General features: G+C 34.0%; 1 protein-coding gene across 1 annotated transcript; it reads right to left on the bottom strand.

Moving 5' to 3' along the window:
- Nucleotides 1–112: 112 nt before the first annotated feature.
- On the bottom strand, nt 113–18,662 carry LOC110670315 (increased DNA methylation 1). Its single transcript, XM_058136727.1, has 9 exons — nt 18,230–18,662; nt 13,835–16,765; nt 10,755–10,878; nt 9,913–9,995; nt 8,441–8,682; nt 7,698–7,784; nt 1,563–1,662; nt 714–915; nt 113–620 (listed from the first exon to the last, which is right to left on the bottom strand). Exons 2-9 carry the CDS (start codon nt 16,589–16,591, stop codon nt 130–132), a joined length of 4,086 nt encoding a protein of 1,361 aa, XP_057992710.1. The 5' UTR covers nt 16,592–16,765; nt 18,230–18,662; the 3' UTR covers nt 113–129.
- Between the last annotated feature and the right edge of the window lie 409 nt (nt 18,663–19,071).

Below are 19,071 nucleotides of genomic sequence, written 5' to 3' on the forward strand. Positions count from 1 at the left end.
TCTGATTCATTTTTTCACTCTCCCTGTATTTTTTTAAATGCCCGTCCTCAATCCCCCGTAAATGTGTGTGTGTGTGTACATGCACTCAGGCACAGCAAGCAACAAACACGACTTTCAAAATTTACAAATTTATTTCTTCCCATTTATCTCAAAAACCTGATGTAGCTTTCCGTCCAAAGAAGGCTCATCATTTACAGATTGAACATTACAAGCCAATTCAGCCTGGTTTCTTCCTACTTCGCAGGATAGCTTTGAAAATTGTTCCTGCAAATTACTATCTTGGCTTTCCACTACTATCAATTTCTCTTCCTCCAATTTAGCAGCATCTTCATTTGAGTAATAATTTCCGTCAGAAGGCTCAATAGACTCGACAGGAGGCTCTTCATCAGAATAAACACCTAATTTAGTCGGTTCATTTCTCACCGAGGGTGATGCATGCCCTGGTCCTTTAACAGCATCAGCAGTTTCCCTTCCACCACTAAATACTGATTCTTGCAAATTCTGGATCTCAGCCAGTTTGGCATCCATTTTGACAGTATCTTCATGGACAAAGCGGTTTCTATCAAATTGCTCTAAGGACTCATCAATGCCATGCTCACCCACAAGACAAGTAACAAATTCTGTTTCAAAAAGAAATTACATTGATTTTTCAGAAAATTTAAGATGATCATGAACGATGACCTGGCTTCTTTAGAAAAGGGAAGAGCACAAACCCGATTGTGTATCTGCCTTGTTTGTTCTATGCAATTGTTTTTTTAGCAATATTGTTCCTGGGAACACCATCAAGTTTGTCTTGTTCAGACTTTGCTTTTCATCATTACTCACAGGTGTGAAGCCAAAACCCTCTGTCCATGTCTCCACCAAATCTGGAATGGCAGATATAACAAGCTTTTCCACCTTGAAAGATATCAGCATCTGAGGCCAAAATTGGGATAAAAGGAAATATTAAGTCACAGAAAGCCATCACATAAAAGCAATTTGAAACTCAAGACGAATCCAATATAAGCAAGCTGTAAGTGCTTAAAAGCAACAAAATTATGGGTGTGCATCCTGAAGCAACCACAAGGTAAGCTGCAAGTTATAAAGTGAGCTTAACCCACCAGAAATTTCTGGAGACGGAAACAGGGTAAATACAATGAAACAACAACTCACTATTGAAGAGAGAGAAAGGACAAGGAGAGGGAAATTGTCTTGAGTACTTTACAATGCAATGTTGATCGACAATTTCACTAATCCTGAAGTGTAACTAAATTCTGCTTAAGGCTCAAGAAATCTGAAATGACATGGATTGAGACAACGGGGATATCACAGCCCATTATTTATGAAGAATGGGACCAACGATAAAGCCAATGGCAAAACAAGTACAGTGGACTGTGGAGTCAACCCATAAAGTTCAAAGTTAAAAGTTTTGCTGATACCAAATTGCTTTACTAAAGTCCAATTAAGAATAACTAATAAGAAGCTACAGAAAAAAATATTTGGTACTATCCTGCAAAATTAAGCACCAAGTCAATCAATACAGTAAGGCAAAATCTAATTATAGTTTTAGCATTAACTTATACCTCCTCAATAGCATTCATAAGGCGTCGACACATTCCATGACGACGGTAATTACTACAAGTGGCAATAAGAGGCATCTCAGCTACAGTTGCTCCATGTACCCTTCAAAAAAAAAAAATCAACTGTGAGATAAAGATGCAGATAAAAGCAAATGCAGGAGAAAGAGCGGACTCATAATGAATGAATCAAACATAAAGTTCCCAAGGGGACTAACAAGTAAAATGTTAAAAAATTTCTCGAAAGTTCCTTTGCATAAGAAAAAGGGTGGAAAAGTGAACAGGCATGGTTCAGAAAATCTATTCATACATTTACAAATAATAATTAAACCCAAACTAACCCTAAATCCCAAACTAGTTAGGATTGGTTATATGGATCTTTTTTTCGTTATTTAGCTCTATTTGAAACCAATTCTGCATTAATATCCAAAAATTATAAATCTTTTAATACTAAATTCCTCCATGTCCTTTTAGCTCTCCATCTTTCTCTTCTCACTGCTTCCATCACTAACTTATCACAATTTTGTACTAGGGCATTACTCTATGTTGTACATGACCAACCTATTTAAATCGACCCTCTTTCTCATTTTATCCAATGTTTTCTACATTCTGGTGGATGTGGTCATTCAAATTTTATCTATTATCGTGTTACCAGACTTCTATCTTACTATCTGCATTAATAATAATTGAACCAAAATGAAAAAATTTATATATATTTCAGTTCGGTTGATTTATTCTATTTTGGGATTTTTAGCTTTTACATTTCAGCCTAAAAATAAGAGGGTATTATGGATTGGGCATTTGGGCTTCAATTTTGATAAAAATGTATCTCCATATACTGAAATATATTAAATAAATATTTATAAAATATAATTAGTTATTTCAGTTTTAAAGGTGAAAACCCAAAGGAACCTAAACTTACTGAACTATTTAATTTTGAAAACCGAACCAAATAAACCAAAAGTCATTAGTTCAGCTCGGTAATCAATTTAAACCAAATAATGCTCATCAGTCAACGCCATAATTGTTGACAAGAACAGTTTTATGCATACACAAATAGAAGAATAAAGAGAAGGAAAGATGATACATATAATTGGTCAGATTATCATGCCAGTGGTGATTTAGGCAGGGTACTGTGTCAGCTAATTGCGATCAGAGTTGGTGGAGCCACTGTTTGATGGGTTATGCAGATAGAGATAGTAATAGCTAAATTGGAGGGTGGTAAAGTAGTGCAAAACAATGGTAGGGCTGTGTTCTGGGAAATGGTGATGGTAGATTCAAGGCTGATTGAATGGAGACCAGTGTTTTACCATGGGTGCCTTGCAGGTGGTTTGGTGGGGGGATTGCAGCGTTAATGATGCATTGAATGTGGTAATGAATAATTTTCTTTGTCGTGATAATTTGGGAAGGATGAAGGCAGCAGAAAGAGATGGTGGTGCTACTCGTAATGGTGGTAGAGGGGATAGCAGAAGCTAGGGATAGGTTAGTGGCAAAACGGCGTCGTTTTGCATGTGCAGGCAGGTCCGAAACAACGTATAAAAGCAAAGCAAGAGGCACTTTTTCTCAAATAAAATTAATTGCACTATTAACCTTTAACATCCTTTTCCAATAAAAGTTTAGAATTCTTCGGCAATAAAATAATTAACTCTATAAATTTATTACATGGACCTTTATAGGCTGATTGTGTGTATTTATTCTTTATTTGCCTCTAAGCAACACTTAGAATTGAAATAATTTTGTTGCAGTTCTACAACATTGAAGGAGTCAAATGTACATAAATTGTTAACCTGAATGAAAATATAAATTCAATAATTTGAGGATAGAAAAGGAAGGAAATTTTTAAGAGTTTTGTTTTGGTCTCTCACATTTATACTTTAAACTATAGTTGCCTATGATCAACTAAGTAGAGTTCAGTATGTACGATATTCATCTTCTGGATATCATTTCAGGGAGAAAGGTTTGGGATTCTAATTTTCTTTTCTTTCTTTTGTTTTTTGAAGATGAATCATGAAAAGTTGACATATGGGTATATATATATATATACAACTTCAGTATTAATAGTTGCACGCATGGTAACATACAATAGCATTGACAATACTGCTATAGTAACTACATTAGCACCAGGAAATAAATTAACTCACCGCCTAATAAGCCAGTACTGCAACTTCCTTATTAAATAATTAGCTGAAATAGTAACACATGTATAATTTGCAATAATTGCAGAAATGAAGTTCTAAAGAAATAATTTTCATGGTAGCTAATTTTGCATCACTACACACACATTAGACTAGCCAAACAACTTCTATGGAATTCTAATAAAAGAAAGCAACAAAACCACATAAACACAACATATATTACGCATCAAATGATGATTGACTACAGAAACAACACAATGCTAAAGACAATGCCGAAGCATCCAACAAAAAAACTTGGGGTCATTGGTTGCAAGACTTAAACATAGCACAAAGAAATATTATCTCTCATATTGGATACTCCTATAGAGAATTTTGACATAGCCTATATACCATGTGGGTGGGCCTCTCCATTTGGTAGTTTTTAGGATGGTTGATGCTTTATTATCTTAGAGCCATATTTATGATTTCAAGAGTTGCGTATAACCTATTTGTCTCTCATTTCAGTTCATTTCTTCAATTTTTGTCAGCATTATGCATAGAGAGCGAATAAGTCTGCAATATTGATTATCTCAAAGGGTTGTAGCCTCTTCCTCCTCCTTGTCTGTGTCTATGGCAAAGGGTAGTGGTTTGGTTTGTTAGGGGTCTTATTAGGTACTCTATTTGACAATTGACGCCAAAATTTACATGCCACTTATATTGGGAATCGTTCCTACCAATTATCAATAGTCTATATAAAAGTGAAAACACTCCATAAATGACGTTAAAGTAATTAACAATAACTATTTCAACATAAGCCTACCAAGAGAGCTTTGTTGAAAAGAGTAAAAGATTTTATATCTATGCCTTCTTATACATCAGTGGTTTGACAATGTGCCAACTTGTTAGTTCACACTCGACCTTATCCCCCATTACCTTCAAAGAAATCATTTTGGAATTCTTATCTTCTGATTCTTGAACAAGTTACGGGAAATAGAATTGTGAAGTAAACAGAAAGTGGGAACTAGGAAGGATACTGTGAAGTTTCATGTGGTATTCTACGGAAGTATTATGCCCATAATAGGGATTTGATTTTACTAATATACTTTCAAAATTAGGAATGCTTTTCTAACCTAAAAACGCGATTCTAGGCTTCATGTGGTTCAATTTTTTGCTTTTTGAAAAGCATTGTCTAGCAAATTTTGGTTTTACTATAAAGCAAAACTAATAATAAAAAGGCATGCTTCATAAATATGTAAATTTCAATTCAAAGAAATAAGAAAATAGCAATTGTAAAAGGGAGAGAGAGAGACAGAGAGAGAGAGAGTTTTCATCACACAAAGTATTTTTTGCTATCTAACCAAAAATTGCTGTTTTGCTTTTAAGAAAGGGGGAAAAAACACTAAGTTAACCAAACAGTGTCTTAATTTATTCAAGAAAGCTTCCTGGAGTTACTTTCTAAGCAAGCAATAATTATAAATTCAATAAGAGCACATTAAACTATTAAAACAGCCCTTAAATGACCCAAAAAATAAAAAGGCATAACCTTTTCATAAATTTTTAATTTTAGCCACTCCTTTTAATTTTTTTCAAATATATTAAGATAAGAACTAGTTTTTACCATAAAAGTTAGTATGGAACTCCACAACTCACTAAAGCATGCATATTTCACACTCCCATGAGTTTTCATGGCAAAAACAACAACATTATCTTAATATATTTGTGAAATTAAAAGGATTGGCTAAACTTGGTAATTTGCAAAAAGTTATTGGTTTTTTGGTCATTTGGTATCAATTCTCTTTATTAAAGGGGTGCCTCAGGCTCAAGGCTCATCAGGTTCCAAGCCTAACGCCTTATGCGCATAAGCGTTCGCTTCGTTCCAGGCGCAAGGCTTTAGAAAGGCATACCTTCCTTATTTCCACCTTTGGCGAGCACTTCCATTCGCAAAAAGCACTACCAGTTAGCATGAAATTTGCCAATCTACCAAAATCCTATATTGACACATTAGGAAGTTTTCGGAATTTGTATCGCTGGTGATAACTGGTCGTCAATATCTCATAAACAAGCACGCCTAAGATTGCAAATCTTTCATATTTCCATTTTCAATACTACCGCTCTCTTATTATCTTTTCAAAAATATATATATATATTACATCCACACCTATTTCAAGATCTATGCCAAAGGAAAAAGAAAAAACACCATCCACTAACTTGAGAACTAATACTCCTTTAATTCTCAGAGTTGAGGAAGATGATGGAGCTATTGATTTTGAAAATGAGTATCAAGATGATAAAAGTGTAGAAGAAGATGAATATTGTGATGCTACTCTTAATGACGATTGAAGAGTAGTTATTTTATGATGGCTAGACTTTAGTTTTGAGACATTAAAAGATTATTCAAGTTTTAATACATTAGTGTCTTAAAACTTTTAGTAGTTTATGTTTATTTTATTTGGGATTGTAAAATTATTATTACTTGAATGCTTATTACTTACTATTATTTTTAGTTTTATGTTATTTGAAGTTTGTTGGAATATTTTCACTTATTTAATTTTTACGGATTTTTTTTTATTTTTGCACCTTACCTCACTTAGTTGTGCGCTTGCACCTTGAGCCTAGGTTGCAAGACCCTTTAGCGCCTTAGTATGCCTTAAGGCTTTAATAACTATAGTATTAATTTGAATTGAATTGCTAAAATTGAAATCAATAATAAAAGTAGGAGATATAATTGATAAAATTAAAAGGAATGACTAAAATTAAAATTTGTGAAGAAGTTTTGGCTTTTCTTAGTCATTTGGCCTTAAAATATCATAGAATTTGCAAAACCCCAAATCATCCTTGATCTTTTTTATGATTGCCATGACCCCATAACATTTGCCATTTCTTTTCACTTTTAAGCTATTTAGAACGGAAATGGAAATGTGGACATAGGGAAACGGCATTTTCAAAAATATAAGAAACGCAGACGTGGAGAAACACGTAAATACAAGATAATATATATATATATTAAGTGCAATCGTGAAAGAATATATATAGTCAAACTAAAATCAGAACCCCATAAAAAGGCACCTAAATTCAGGATATATAGTGGAGTTCAATAATGATTTGCCTTGTACATGAAACCCCATCAAGCTTCTTTCTAAATCAATCAAGCTTTTTTTCATGTACAAAAGAGGATAATTAAACAAATGGTTACCTAATGAGTTTCTAGCCTCACATGACTTATTTGCAACCTAAGTATCGCAGAAAGAAGTGTTAGTAGGAACTGTCCAACCCGTAATGTCTCCAACTCTATATGTGGTTGTGCCGTCGATGATCTAGCCACTGGGCCGACAAGGTGAATTCTTCTTCATCTTTTGTGCGATGCAGTTCTTCTTCTATTTGCGATGGATCTTGCATTTTTAACCTATATATATATATATGTTTTAAGAAACACTTTTCTCAAGATGAAATGCGTGTCCAACTTTCGCAATTTACGGACACGGCCTCAACATGTTTCTTGGTTGTGTCCCAAAGTTTCTGACATAGAAACGTTTCCAAAACGGGAAAAAGTTTGAACATGCCATTTTCATGCTTCAGAGCTTTTAAGTAAATGAGAAACCCAAGCTTTCTCATTTTCAGCCAATCATCCAACTAACCTAGAAATTGTCTCTTCATTGTTCTCCTGAAATTCCATCGAGTTGCTTCTAAGCCATTCTTCAACCTTACTAGTAGACCTATTATATTTTGGTGATTCTTGGATGAAGAGCTGTAAACCATCTTCTTCTACCATCCTAAAACCTAAAATAAAAAATTCCCTAACCCTAACCCATGTGCCATTATGAAAGAGGATATATCAAAAAGTTTAGCCATTAATTACGGATAAAACCATTCAACTTAATTTCTGGAAATATTTTCAGTGTCAAATTAAAAACCATATTGGTATAACAAGTATTACTTAAAACTAAGCACAATTATTAGAGACAATGTATCTTCAAGATTAGAATCAAATTATGGTACGTCCTACAGGTAGATAAACATTCAATACTACCTGATGCATGCTACAGACAAAAGTATATCATCTTTCTCCAAGACCACAGTATAGAAGCCATGAAAATTTAGACGAGCAAATTCAGACCTGAAGAGCATGAGCAAATAGAAGCAATTAATAACAACATAAAAATTTGCATTAAGATTATTTTCTCTAGATCAAGGTCATAAAAATAAATAAATAAATAAATAGAACACAGAGACATCAAAATTAATCGATAATAAACGGTCCATACTTCTAAAAACTGAAAACTAAGTTATAGACTGAATCTCCTAATTAAAAATCAGTATAACCACAACTGCATTATCATTAGTATTTTTATCTTGCAACTTTAAATATAGTCCTTCTTTAGGATATGCAATTAATTTCCTGCTACTGCATAATCTTCTCAGGGAGGAAGGCAAGTAATGAAGCCAAGAAAGGGGATTCATGTGTACAGTTAATACAGGATGCTTCATCTTGACTACAAAGGATGGCTACTGTCCTTTCAACCAAAATACCCCTCTTCCTGATGCAGAAAAAACAGCTTTAAGACTCGACTTCCAAATTGAGTATTTCCTTTCTGACCATCCAATAGATGATGCTTCATCACCTTCTCAACAAGAAAGCATTAAGGCCTCTTTGGCATGTTCTCAAAATAGTATCTTAAGCCGAAGGAAAATACAAGAAATATCATACACATATATGATTCAAGTGAAGACAACTGAGAAAACAGTAAGGATTTCGAAAGCCAAAGAACTCACCCCCAATTGTATAAAACATGAGGTATCATGTCTATGCCTGTTCTTGGGTCTACCATAGATTGAAAGCATTCCTCCATAATAGTAAGAGCAACAGCTAACTTTGAGTTCCATTCTGCCTTTAGGGCGAATCGTTGAGCAGAATGAACCTTTTGGTCTTCATGAATGCATCTAAGAAGTGTCCAACAAAAGCCATCTGCAATAGGATTACTGATTCCTACGTGAGAATGAAGACCTGAGTAAACCTGCATACATAAGTGAGTCAAGTTTTAGAGTGACATATAAACATGCATAATTAATGTCCATTCAGAATCAGAAGCCACAACTTAACCTACCAACTTAAGGCAAGATTATGATCGATAAAACCAAGTAACATAAACTGGTTTTATGCAGATGTTATTCTCTTGGTGGTAGTCAATCTATTTCAATCATCCTCAGGGTAATAAATCTTATTTTTAGGTCAAATTACAGCAAATCTCTCCCTTAATCAGGGAAAAAAATCTCCAACTTTATAATTTATCATGAGCAGAACCAAAATAAAAGGAAAGGGCATCTTGGATTGATTCTGCTGGACATGGACATTTCACACCCAAAATAATTTTAATTCAACCAAAACCCAATATGCCTGTAGAATGTACTTCATATATAAAGATATAACAGAATATTACTAAAAGACCCTAAAAAAAGAATAGTATTAATTATTTTAAGTTTCCTATTCCTGGAAAACCTAGAAAAGAATAAAAGGTGCAAGTATGAACTCACCAAGATAGGCATAGATCACAATTAAGACTCAGGCTACACCCAATGGTGCAGGGCTTTTTTTTAAAAAAAAAATAAAAAAATAAAAAGAAAGAAAGGATAGGAAGAAATCTTGACTTTCTTCAGATCTTCCTTGTTCAGCTAGACATCAGAATCTTTTCTTATGATCTCAAAAAGACAATTTTCTTTTAATAATAATAAACTTCTGAAACATAAAGAAAAAAAGAAAACAGTGCACAACACTATAATTAAATAAATTAATTATGATGACAAGGTTATTTTTGAGTCACCATTCTAAGGAGCAAAATTGAAGCTGAGCAACTATTATAAAGAGGAATAGAATTGTAGAAACAACCAAATGCAAGGAAGCTTATAAGGATGGTTCTTTCCATGGATTAATAGATCCAACTGCCTCAATTTCATTGCAAAAAGCAATCAATAAATCTTCCCAATCCATATATATAAGATTTCCAAGAATAAGTGCTCAAACTTCTCAGAACATATTAGCAATACAAGAGAAAAGTCTCCAACCTGACTAACTCATCTTTAAAAACAATAAAGATGATGATGTCCATGACAACAATAATTTAATAAGAAAAATAAAATAAATAATCATATAAAAGAAAAAGGGAAAAACTCCAGAAGCTCCATGGACATAAAAGGAATTCATTCACACTTTTACAACTTAGCTAACTTTGAAAACTGAGCTAATGTACCTCTCGGCAACTTTCACCACAAAGCCAAGTATCAGAAGCCACTTGTTCATATATATTTTTCCTTTTCCAGCATGTTTCATGATCTGTAAAATTAAGAATTACCAGGTGAATTAGAAAACCAAACTGACAGGAAAGGATCACAGATTACAGAAATTGAATACCCTGAACTCCATGGTACCATCATGAACCACTACACAAGAAATCAATTATAGGCAAAGATGTGGAGAAGCTTCAAGTGACTTTCATATGAACATAATAACACAGAATCAGGAATAACTGCTCGCTCAAATGAGTAATGCTAGACAAGCTTATGTAGCATCAACCTATCAATGCAAATAGCTCTTCATTTAATGAATACTTTTGGAAAAATTACATATTTGTAGGTATAGAAAACTAATGGATACTGGCATCAAAAGAAGAAACAATTTTTTGGGGTACAACGGAAAATTAAAGCAGAAACGATTTAAAACCTAAATTTTCCAAAAAGAACAAAGCCTAAGTTTTACAAAGATTGCAAGAACTCCATGATCCAAAAGCCTAAGCAATATATAAGTTTCATGTTTAAATTAGGGCTCAAATCAATATCAACTTTCACTTGTATATACTGATTCAATATCTACATGCCGCCACATTCCTTGGAGAAACTTTCAACTCCTTAGAAATATAAGCTCAAAATAAAGTCCAGTCCATAGTTTAACATGCACATTCTGAATCAAAGATTTCAAGTTATCTTCAGGCTTTATAAACAATTCTATATTCAAGCAAAACAATCTAGCTACAAAAAATAGAAAAATAATCCAGCTGCAGACAGCAGAGATGGCCTTGGAGAGCTGGGACATTACATTTGTGCTCGCACTGTGAACATTTCAATACGCCAAAAGAATTAGAATCCTCTTTATCATTAACCAAATCCCCACATATCCAACAGGTGCAGTTTGGGCAATACCAGCTGCCTTCAGGGAGCTCCTGAAGTAAAAAAACAAAATAGTTTATTAGTTCTGGTATCTTAAACAACATAAGCCCTTAATCACTTAATTTCGCTCACGATCACAGAAAATAGGAGCCAAACTATGCAGTAAATGCTGAGAACATAGGAACAATAACTTGAAATTTTTTCATTCTCAATTGATATAAAGGGCATTCCCCAAAGCGAAAGAAAACATTCAACATAGCGGTAGGAAGTTATATATGTACAAGTGTACATGAAATGTAAACTCAAATTAACATAAGTGTAGGAGAAAATTGCACTCAGGTCCCAGATCTTTGAAGTCAATTTCATTTTGAAACCAAGCTATAAATTTTTGCATAGCCTTGACCTTATGAACTGTTGCAATATAATGTTTCCATTAGCTTGACCATTTCCTTCTCTCTTCTATGAGTAAAATAAGTTTTTGGTTCAGTTTTGCAAACCATTAAAGAAAAAATTCAGCCTCAGATCTAAAGCTTCTCTTTACAATTCCAATACAAAACTAAACCATTTCATGTACTTTGTATGTCAAATTAAAATTATTCTATAGGCAAATAAAATCCTGATTCTCAATTTTTTTTTTCAAATAAAAGATGGATTGAGTGACATTATAAAAGAAAATTCAGCAGCTGGTTAAGTTCCAACAATTTCTAAAAATCACGGTTGAGAAAATGTAATAATTATAATTTAAGAATTAAAATGCAAACAACCTCAGAGCTCAGGGACTTGAGTACAATAATGCAGTTAGTAATTATAACAATAGCAACCAACAATGATAATTATGATAAAAACAACAAAAATAACTATGCAAAAAATAATAATGACAGATCAGATAACACAAAAGAAAATTCTTTGTGAAGAAACTACCTAAGCATATAAAACAAAAACTAACAAATCTCACATACTTTATTCAATTTCTGAAGCACAGAACAGGACAAAACCATAACTATGTGTCATAAGTGAGGACGAAACCAAAGAAACCGAGGAAAAAATAGATATAGAATCCAGATTGCACAGAACTGTTCAATACAGGATCATCCCCAAACTCTTATATTCCAAAAAGCTCAAGTTTTCATGCGAAGTATCAACGATTTAATAATTTATCTTACTAAAATACGCATGAAGTATTTTAAATATCATAATGCAAAAAGTAAAACATTATAGCATAAAATCTGAAATTTCTGCATCTTTTACCCATTGCAGTAGGGTTATGTACTGTTACCTTCTTCTCCCAATTGAGGAAATAACACAAACTGCCTAATTGCGTTTTAAATTTCAATAATATTTAAATTTCATGCATAAAAGATGCATTATCTATCATGAATGAACTCCTTTTTTCCATTAAACATCAGATAAAACTAATATTTTAAGAGTGCTTTTATTATACAACATTATTATTTAAAATTTTCATAAGAAATAAACATTTTTTAATTATTTGTTAGAATAAAATTTATCATATTGGAATTTGAAGGAACTTATTATTTATTCATATATTTTAATATATTTTAGTTTGCTTGTAGTTTTTAATAAAAATAGGTACCTACATATAATCATATATATTGATTCAACATCAGTTCAACCACACAAATGAACCTGTAACACACCCTCTTATCGTTACTTGTTCAAATACCATAACATATAAAATTGATTATTATGTCTACATTACAAAAATGGAAAAATAAAATCATAAATTTTAAAAGTAATCACAAAATAATCAGTCATGATGCATGAGGTTAGAGGTTCAAACCATAACAATAGTGATTTCCATGATGGCCCAAAAAAATTGTTAAACAAAATATTTCTTATACAAATACCCATAACACTTTTATTTAAAAATATAAAGGGTAAATTCTAGCCTAAATAAGATTTCAAAAGAAAGCACACAAGTATCGTTTTATAAAGAGACCCAAACAAGAGTTAGGGTTTGTAAAAGAAGAGTGAAAATTGTTATGAACTGTATCTTGCAATAATTGATGCAAGTATCAGTCAAGGATATGAGAGAGATTTTATGAGTGTGATGAAACAGGGAAAAAAAATCTTTTTAGTGCTTGTCCGTGACGATTGTTGGCTTCATGCCCAAGTTAAAATTGCTTCACACCAATGTTAAGGTTGCTTTACACAATTTTAAAGTCTTACAAAGTAGCTTCTGTTCCAATTAACTGCAAGAGATCACATGGTTAAGCAATCGAGCACTGTGCCCATTTTCCAAAATCTCCGGTCCAACAAAAACATTCCAAATAGGAAACTGAAAAGATTAACTACCAGAAAATAACCAATAAAAATAAAAAATGAAAAATGATTCAGTGAAACTCACAATTACCAAAATACCCTTGACTCAAAAACTAATTCTATAACTTTTCCCTAACCTAAATAAAGTTCTTCAACTTCTAGATTTGACATTCCTACTGTATCTAATTGACAGCATCAATAACTCTATAAATATCAATATCTGCCGATAAAATACAAAAAATAGAAGGGGAAAAAGAAAGAAAGAAGGGTGTGAACAATCATTCAGATTATGCCTCTCTTTCTCTCTCCCTCCCTCTCTCTCAAACAGCTAGCTCTGCAAATTTGAGCCCAACCCAGTTGTCAACAATCACCTCCCTCAATGCATTCTGAAACCTCCTTATTTGATTTTTGAACTCAGGGACCAAAAATTTGCAATCTACTTGGTAACTTTACATATTTAGGCAAGCAAATCAATGAACTCAACCTCAACATTATGCAGTTGTTACGATATCAGTGTTTCCTAGGCCATATCAAGGACCATTTATAGCTGATATTGAAATTTGCAATGATAAAAACAACAAATATCCAGATGCAACTAAATCATCATGTTGGCATGCTGTAAACTGGAGATGTAAATTTAAAAGCAGAGGGGAGAAAAAATAAAAGCAATTATGAAACTATGTAAAGAAAAGCAGAATAAACCATGTAAACTAGGAAAAGACAAACCTCTGTAGACAAGCAGGCCTGATGAAAGGTAGATGGACAGTTATCACAGCATATCAACTCACCACCATCACCACATAGGCCACATGAATCATCATTTTGATCATCATCATCAGCTCGCACCACTTGAGTTCTCTTTTTCCTAGTCTTGTATTCAGCTGACCATGCTTGCAGCTGACATAGAGTAAAAGGCTTACCAGATTCCATGAAAAGATTTAAACATGGACGACTCAGCTGGAAGCCAGCATGTTTCTTAAATTGAGAAACCGAAAGCACTGTATTGCAGCACTTACAGATGATGCCATCCTTTGTAACCAGACCATCTTTAATTACAGCATCATCCTTGGGGTTCCGATACTGAATCACATCATTGACAAATATAACCCTATTATGGACCAACCATGACAACACTGTTCTAGTTCCCCCTATTGACCACTTGCCATCATTGTATTGCTTCCCCACTTTGCTTAGATTTCTAGGGAGTAAACTGCAGCCACCTTTCTGATTCTTGAGCTTTATCTGAGCTCTTGATTTGAAGGCCTTCCTTTTATAAGTAGATTTGGTAGCACCTGAGCTGAAATCTTTGTTTTTAATAATGGCAGACACCAAGAGATCATCATCCTTAAGTAGGCATCTAGTTGGCCTCTTTTGTCCTCTTTTACAAGCATCAAGATTATGATGCATCTTCTTTAATTTTGATCCTTTTCCATCAGCCTGACGTAGGCAAGTACCAACAGGTGACAACTTCTTGCAGCTTGTTTTAATTCCTGAATTGGCAACAAGGTTTTCCTTCACTTCTTTTGGAACCAATTGGTTGCCATCTGTATGAATATGGTTGCTTTGGTATAAAGTTGTTCTGATCTCAGATATCTTTCTTGACTTCCTGCGCGTCTTCCTTTTCACAACAACAGTTTTATCCTTGGTTTTAAAACTTGAAGCTTGAATGCACTGTCCATCCTCATAACTGAGCTCAGTTTTCTGTGCAACATCCAAATTTACAGATTGAGTATAAGTTGGTTCATCTTGGCCATTAGAAAAATCCAAGTGACCACTTCGATCATCGACATCAACCAAACTGCTATCTTGATGAGGGGAAGCAGATTCAGATCCCCCCAGCACGTTAGCATTTCCATCAGTAACAGAGGCATCACATTGGCAACCAGACAACTGGACACAAGTGCTTTCTGATCCACAAGGTGGCAAGGAAGTCATATCCAGACAGCTTACTTTGTCCTTGCACATTCTGAAAGACTGATTTCCCATCCCACTGGCAACATCAACTGAACACGTTTCTTCTCTCTCAACTACATAAATAGATTGATTTTCATGACCTTTCACAAATCCATTTGTCTGTTCACCATATTTTGAGAAACTTATGTCCCCAGATTGCTGAATACAGGCATGCTGGTTTCCTTCCCAAATTGTTGATGCATTTTGAGTGGCAAGAGAAGAATCACTATGCCAAGAGTGCACATTTCCCCCGGCATACTGGTGTAGTGCACTATCATCATTCATCAAGGCCATAACAGTATCACCTTTCCCAGCTTTAACAGTATCTCCCTTTCTCAGCAAACCAACCTTCCTATCAATGAACACAACATTAACAAAGGGATCTAAAAGACTCCACTGATGAGCCAACGCATTACCAACATCAGTTTGATCTATTTCTTTCTCAATATTCAACAATACTTCTGAGAGATCAGACCAAAACTGAGTGATATTAGTCCATTCCTTAAAATTTTCTTCCTGCGCCAATTTGTATCCATCTGCATATAAAATTTGACCACACAACCTCCAAACTTTAGGAAACTCACGAAACATTCTCCCACTAGGAGAACGATAAACAGTCTCCGAGTATTTCCGACTAGGTCTCTTACGCTTTCCAATAAACCAGCCCGCCGCCAAAAGTATGCGAACAATATGGCTCTGGAGAAAAGGACGAGGATCCTTCTTAGAATCAGTCTTCAAGTAATTGGATACACCCAATCCTGGTGAATCCAATTCCTTCAATCTTTCCTCAGCACGAATAGGAGAGCCAGACTTCTCTATAATTGCCGCAGAAGGTTTTGCATGAAAAAGCCTGGTGGCAAAGCTCTCTTGGGAAACAGGTGAAGCAACAGCTTTACAAATAACCACCTCCTTGCCAGCATTTCCATCAGCATTTGGCAATCTGCACTTCAAGACATCCTTATCGCATACATCACCAACTCTGTCCAATTTAATTTGTTGCTTTGACAGATAGCAACTAGACACAGCATCCTGACTGGATGATTCAACTATATATAACACTGTTGTTTGACCAGCCAAATCTCTATTTACAGCAGGCACACCATCAACAATTTCTTTAGGTACCACAGTTGAAGTGAGAATTTTTACTGTATCTGGTTCAGTGCCGGATGGACCATCAACTGAAAACTTCATCCGCTTGATACTCATATTCTGGTCATCCCTATCTAATCTTTCTTGAAAACAACATGATGCAGAAGCTCCTCCAGAATTCTCATTCATTTCAGAATCATCCACTAGTGAACTCTTGGAGGAACATTGGCTTGTCAGGGCTGAGTTTTCACTGTTAGAACATAATGATGTGTCAGCAATCTTACTGTTTTCGCACTCAAAATTAATCAACCCGCTAACCTGACTCCTTTTACTTGTGCCCCCAGTATCTTTTCCAAAGAAAACTTCTGCAAAAATACATTTCTCATGTTGTGAACCCCCAAAGCCATCATTACTCAAATCCTCAATTGTTGAGCTGAGCATTACTACAAACTGACTAGAGTCCCACAGTCTCTATCCTTTGCTATGCAAATAACTTCAAAGTTCAAACACAAGATAAGCCTATCACAATAGAAACTAGATCTCCAAAATGACATGCAACAACTTCATAGGGTGCTAGATATATTCACAAGTAATCACATCCATTAATGATATACCCTGGAAATAGAAAAACGAAAGGCAGAAACAGTAAGTAGGGTGCCAAAACTCTGCAACTTAATAGCCAAAATATAATGTCAATTACGTAGTTGAACTATTATCTAACCAATAAATTTATATTGGCTCACTATATTCAGTGACTAACCAAAAAACTCTGCAGTAAAAAAGAAGTAATAACAGTTTTTAAATTAACAGTTTTGCAAGCTAATAAGAGTTCTACAATGACACTATTATCTTTAGGAAAAAACTAAAGATGCAAAGAAATTATTAGTTTTGCAAATGCACCTAAATAAACATATCAGTGCAGTAAAATAAGTTTTATTTTTTTTTATCATAAACAGCAAAATTGGGACATGTATCCTGAAAAACAAATCTTCTCCACTGATGGAATTGGTTGGGAATCATTCCTTCGTTGTGTCAGGGTGATTTTATAAGAGTATAAAAGCCACTCCTTCAGCTATATAACAGACCAAACTAACTAGTAAAGGGAATAAATGAAACTATAAAATACATAAATAAATGAATTAAACAGAACGCAAAAGAAGAGTCCAATTTAGTAAATGCTATAACAAATTCCAAGGAAAATATAAACAGCATTTCCAACTAGATGATAAAGCTAACCAGCTTGGTACCACTGCTGTTTTCAGGTTTTTCATTTCTTAAAAACTGAAAACGTTTCACTATTTTTCATTGACTATTTTCTTAACACAGTTACCTTTTCCTAATATTTAAAAATATCATGCTTCATATCGTTTTGAGCAGTTGAAAACCAAAACTGTCCACATCAACATTAAAACTGAAAAAAGGAAAAAGAAGGCCTAATTTTCCACGATTCAACCCAATCGATTTTGATCTGAATTCTCAAAAATCAAAATCCACAATAAGAAAACAGCCCTGCGAGGACCCAAAATTAAAAATTCTCAACCTTATTTATGGGTCAAAACAGAATAGAAATATTTCCTTCACAAATAGTTCCCTAAAACCACACAAATTAGCATGAGTAGCGGCTCAGATACAGCCGCCAATTAACATCACAGTTGGAGTCGCTGAAAAACACCACCCACCACCATCGCATTTTTCTAATACTATCAGCTGTAAATCCACATCAATTTCATTGAAAGGAAACCCAGTACCACGAAGCCACAAACCAATCTTGTATAACAATCAAATTTCACGGATACTTCAATCTAGGATATCAGAATTGGACATGCACGGGGAAAATGAATTTTAGAAGAAGATCTGAAAATAGTAGAGACAATGGTGGTTCTGGTAGCAAATTAAGTGAGGACTGGGACAAGTGAGGAAAGGAAGAGGAAGAAGAAAGAAGAAATGATGGAACAGAAACCTAGAAATTGCTGTTTCCCGTGTTCTGCAATCACTTGCAGACAATTTTCACATTTCAATCAAATAGTTCCAAAACAAAATCTCAAAAAACAAAGCAAAATAAGAAGAAGAATAGCCCACCATGACAATGCATATTATAATAAACATTGGAAGAGGATCAGAGCTCAGCAATCAGATACAATTTAGGGTACGAAAGCTGAAAAAATTGAATGGGCTTTGCTCAAAAGTGAGAGAGAAAACTAAAAGGCGGGTTTTGTTCAGCCTCATCAAGGTTAACAAAGCACTATAGAAAAGAGAGAGAGATAGAGAGAGAAGCGTGGGTTTGGCTTTGGAGAACCCGAATAGTGCTCTTTCTGGTACAACAGATGGCAAGTACCTCTTCTATCTCTCTCTTCAAAACTACCATGTGAGTGTATGTCATGTTATGTGTACGCTTTGTATAGTTTCTCTCTCTCTCCTCTTCCCTTCTCTTGCTGTGCTTTTGACTCTTTGCGGCTTATTTTTTAAAATTTCTTATATTTTTGCTTCTCCTGAATTTGAATTTTATGATGAAGATGAACATGTTTTCGCTGTGCCTCAGCCCTCATTGTCTGTGTTTTCCATTTCGGGGTTGTTTTTAGACAGACAGGAGTTGTACTTACCATACCTGCTGCAATCACTTTATTAATTTTTATTTAAAATTTTTGACCACCATGTTTTGTTTAATGAGTAAAATGAAAGCTTTTTTCTTTTTAATCAATCATTATCGGATAATGCTCAATTTCATTATACACATTTTAAAAAATATCTGAATAAAAATTAATTTTAATACTTATATATATAATTAATAAACTTTAATTTGACAATAATAAAATCGTCTTTATGATAAAAAAAATAAAAAAATTCTGTACCTATAATATGAAAAATGCTAGCCATAATCTTCATTAACAATTATTTTTAATACTTATTATAATATTAATTTA

The sequence above is a fragment of the Hevea brasiliensis genome, chromosome 15 (genome assembly GCF_030052815.1).
Source record: "Hevea brasiliensis isolate MT/VB/25A 57/8 chromosome 15, ASM3005281v1, whole genome shotgun sequence".
In the NCBI taxonomy this organism is placed as follows: domain Eukaryota; kingdom Viridiplantae; phylum Streptophyta; class Magnoliopsida; order Malpighiales; family Euphorbiaceae; genus Hevea; species Hevea brasiliensis.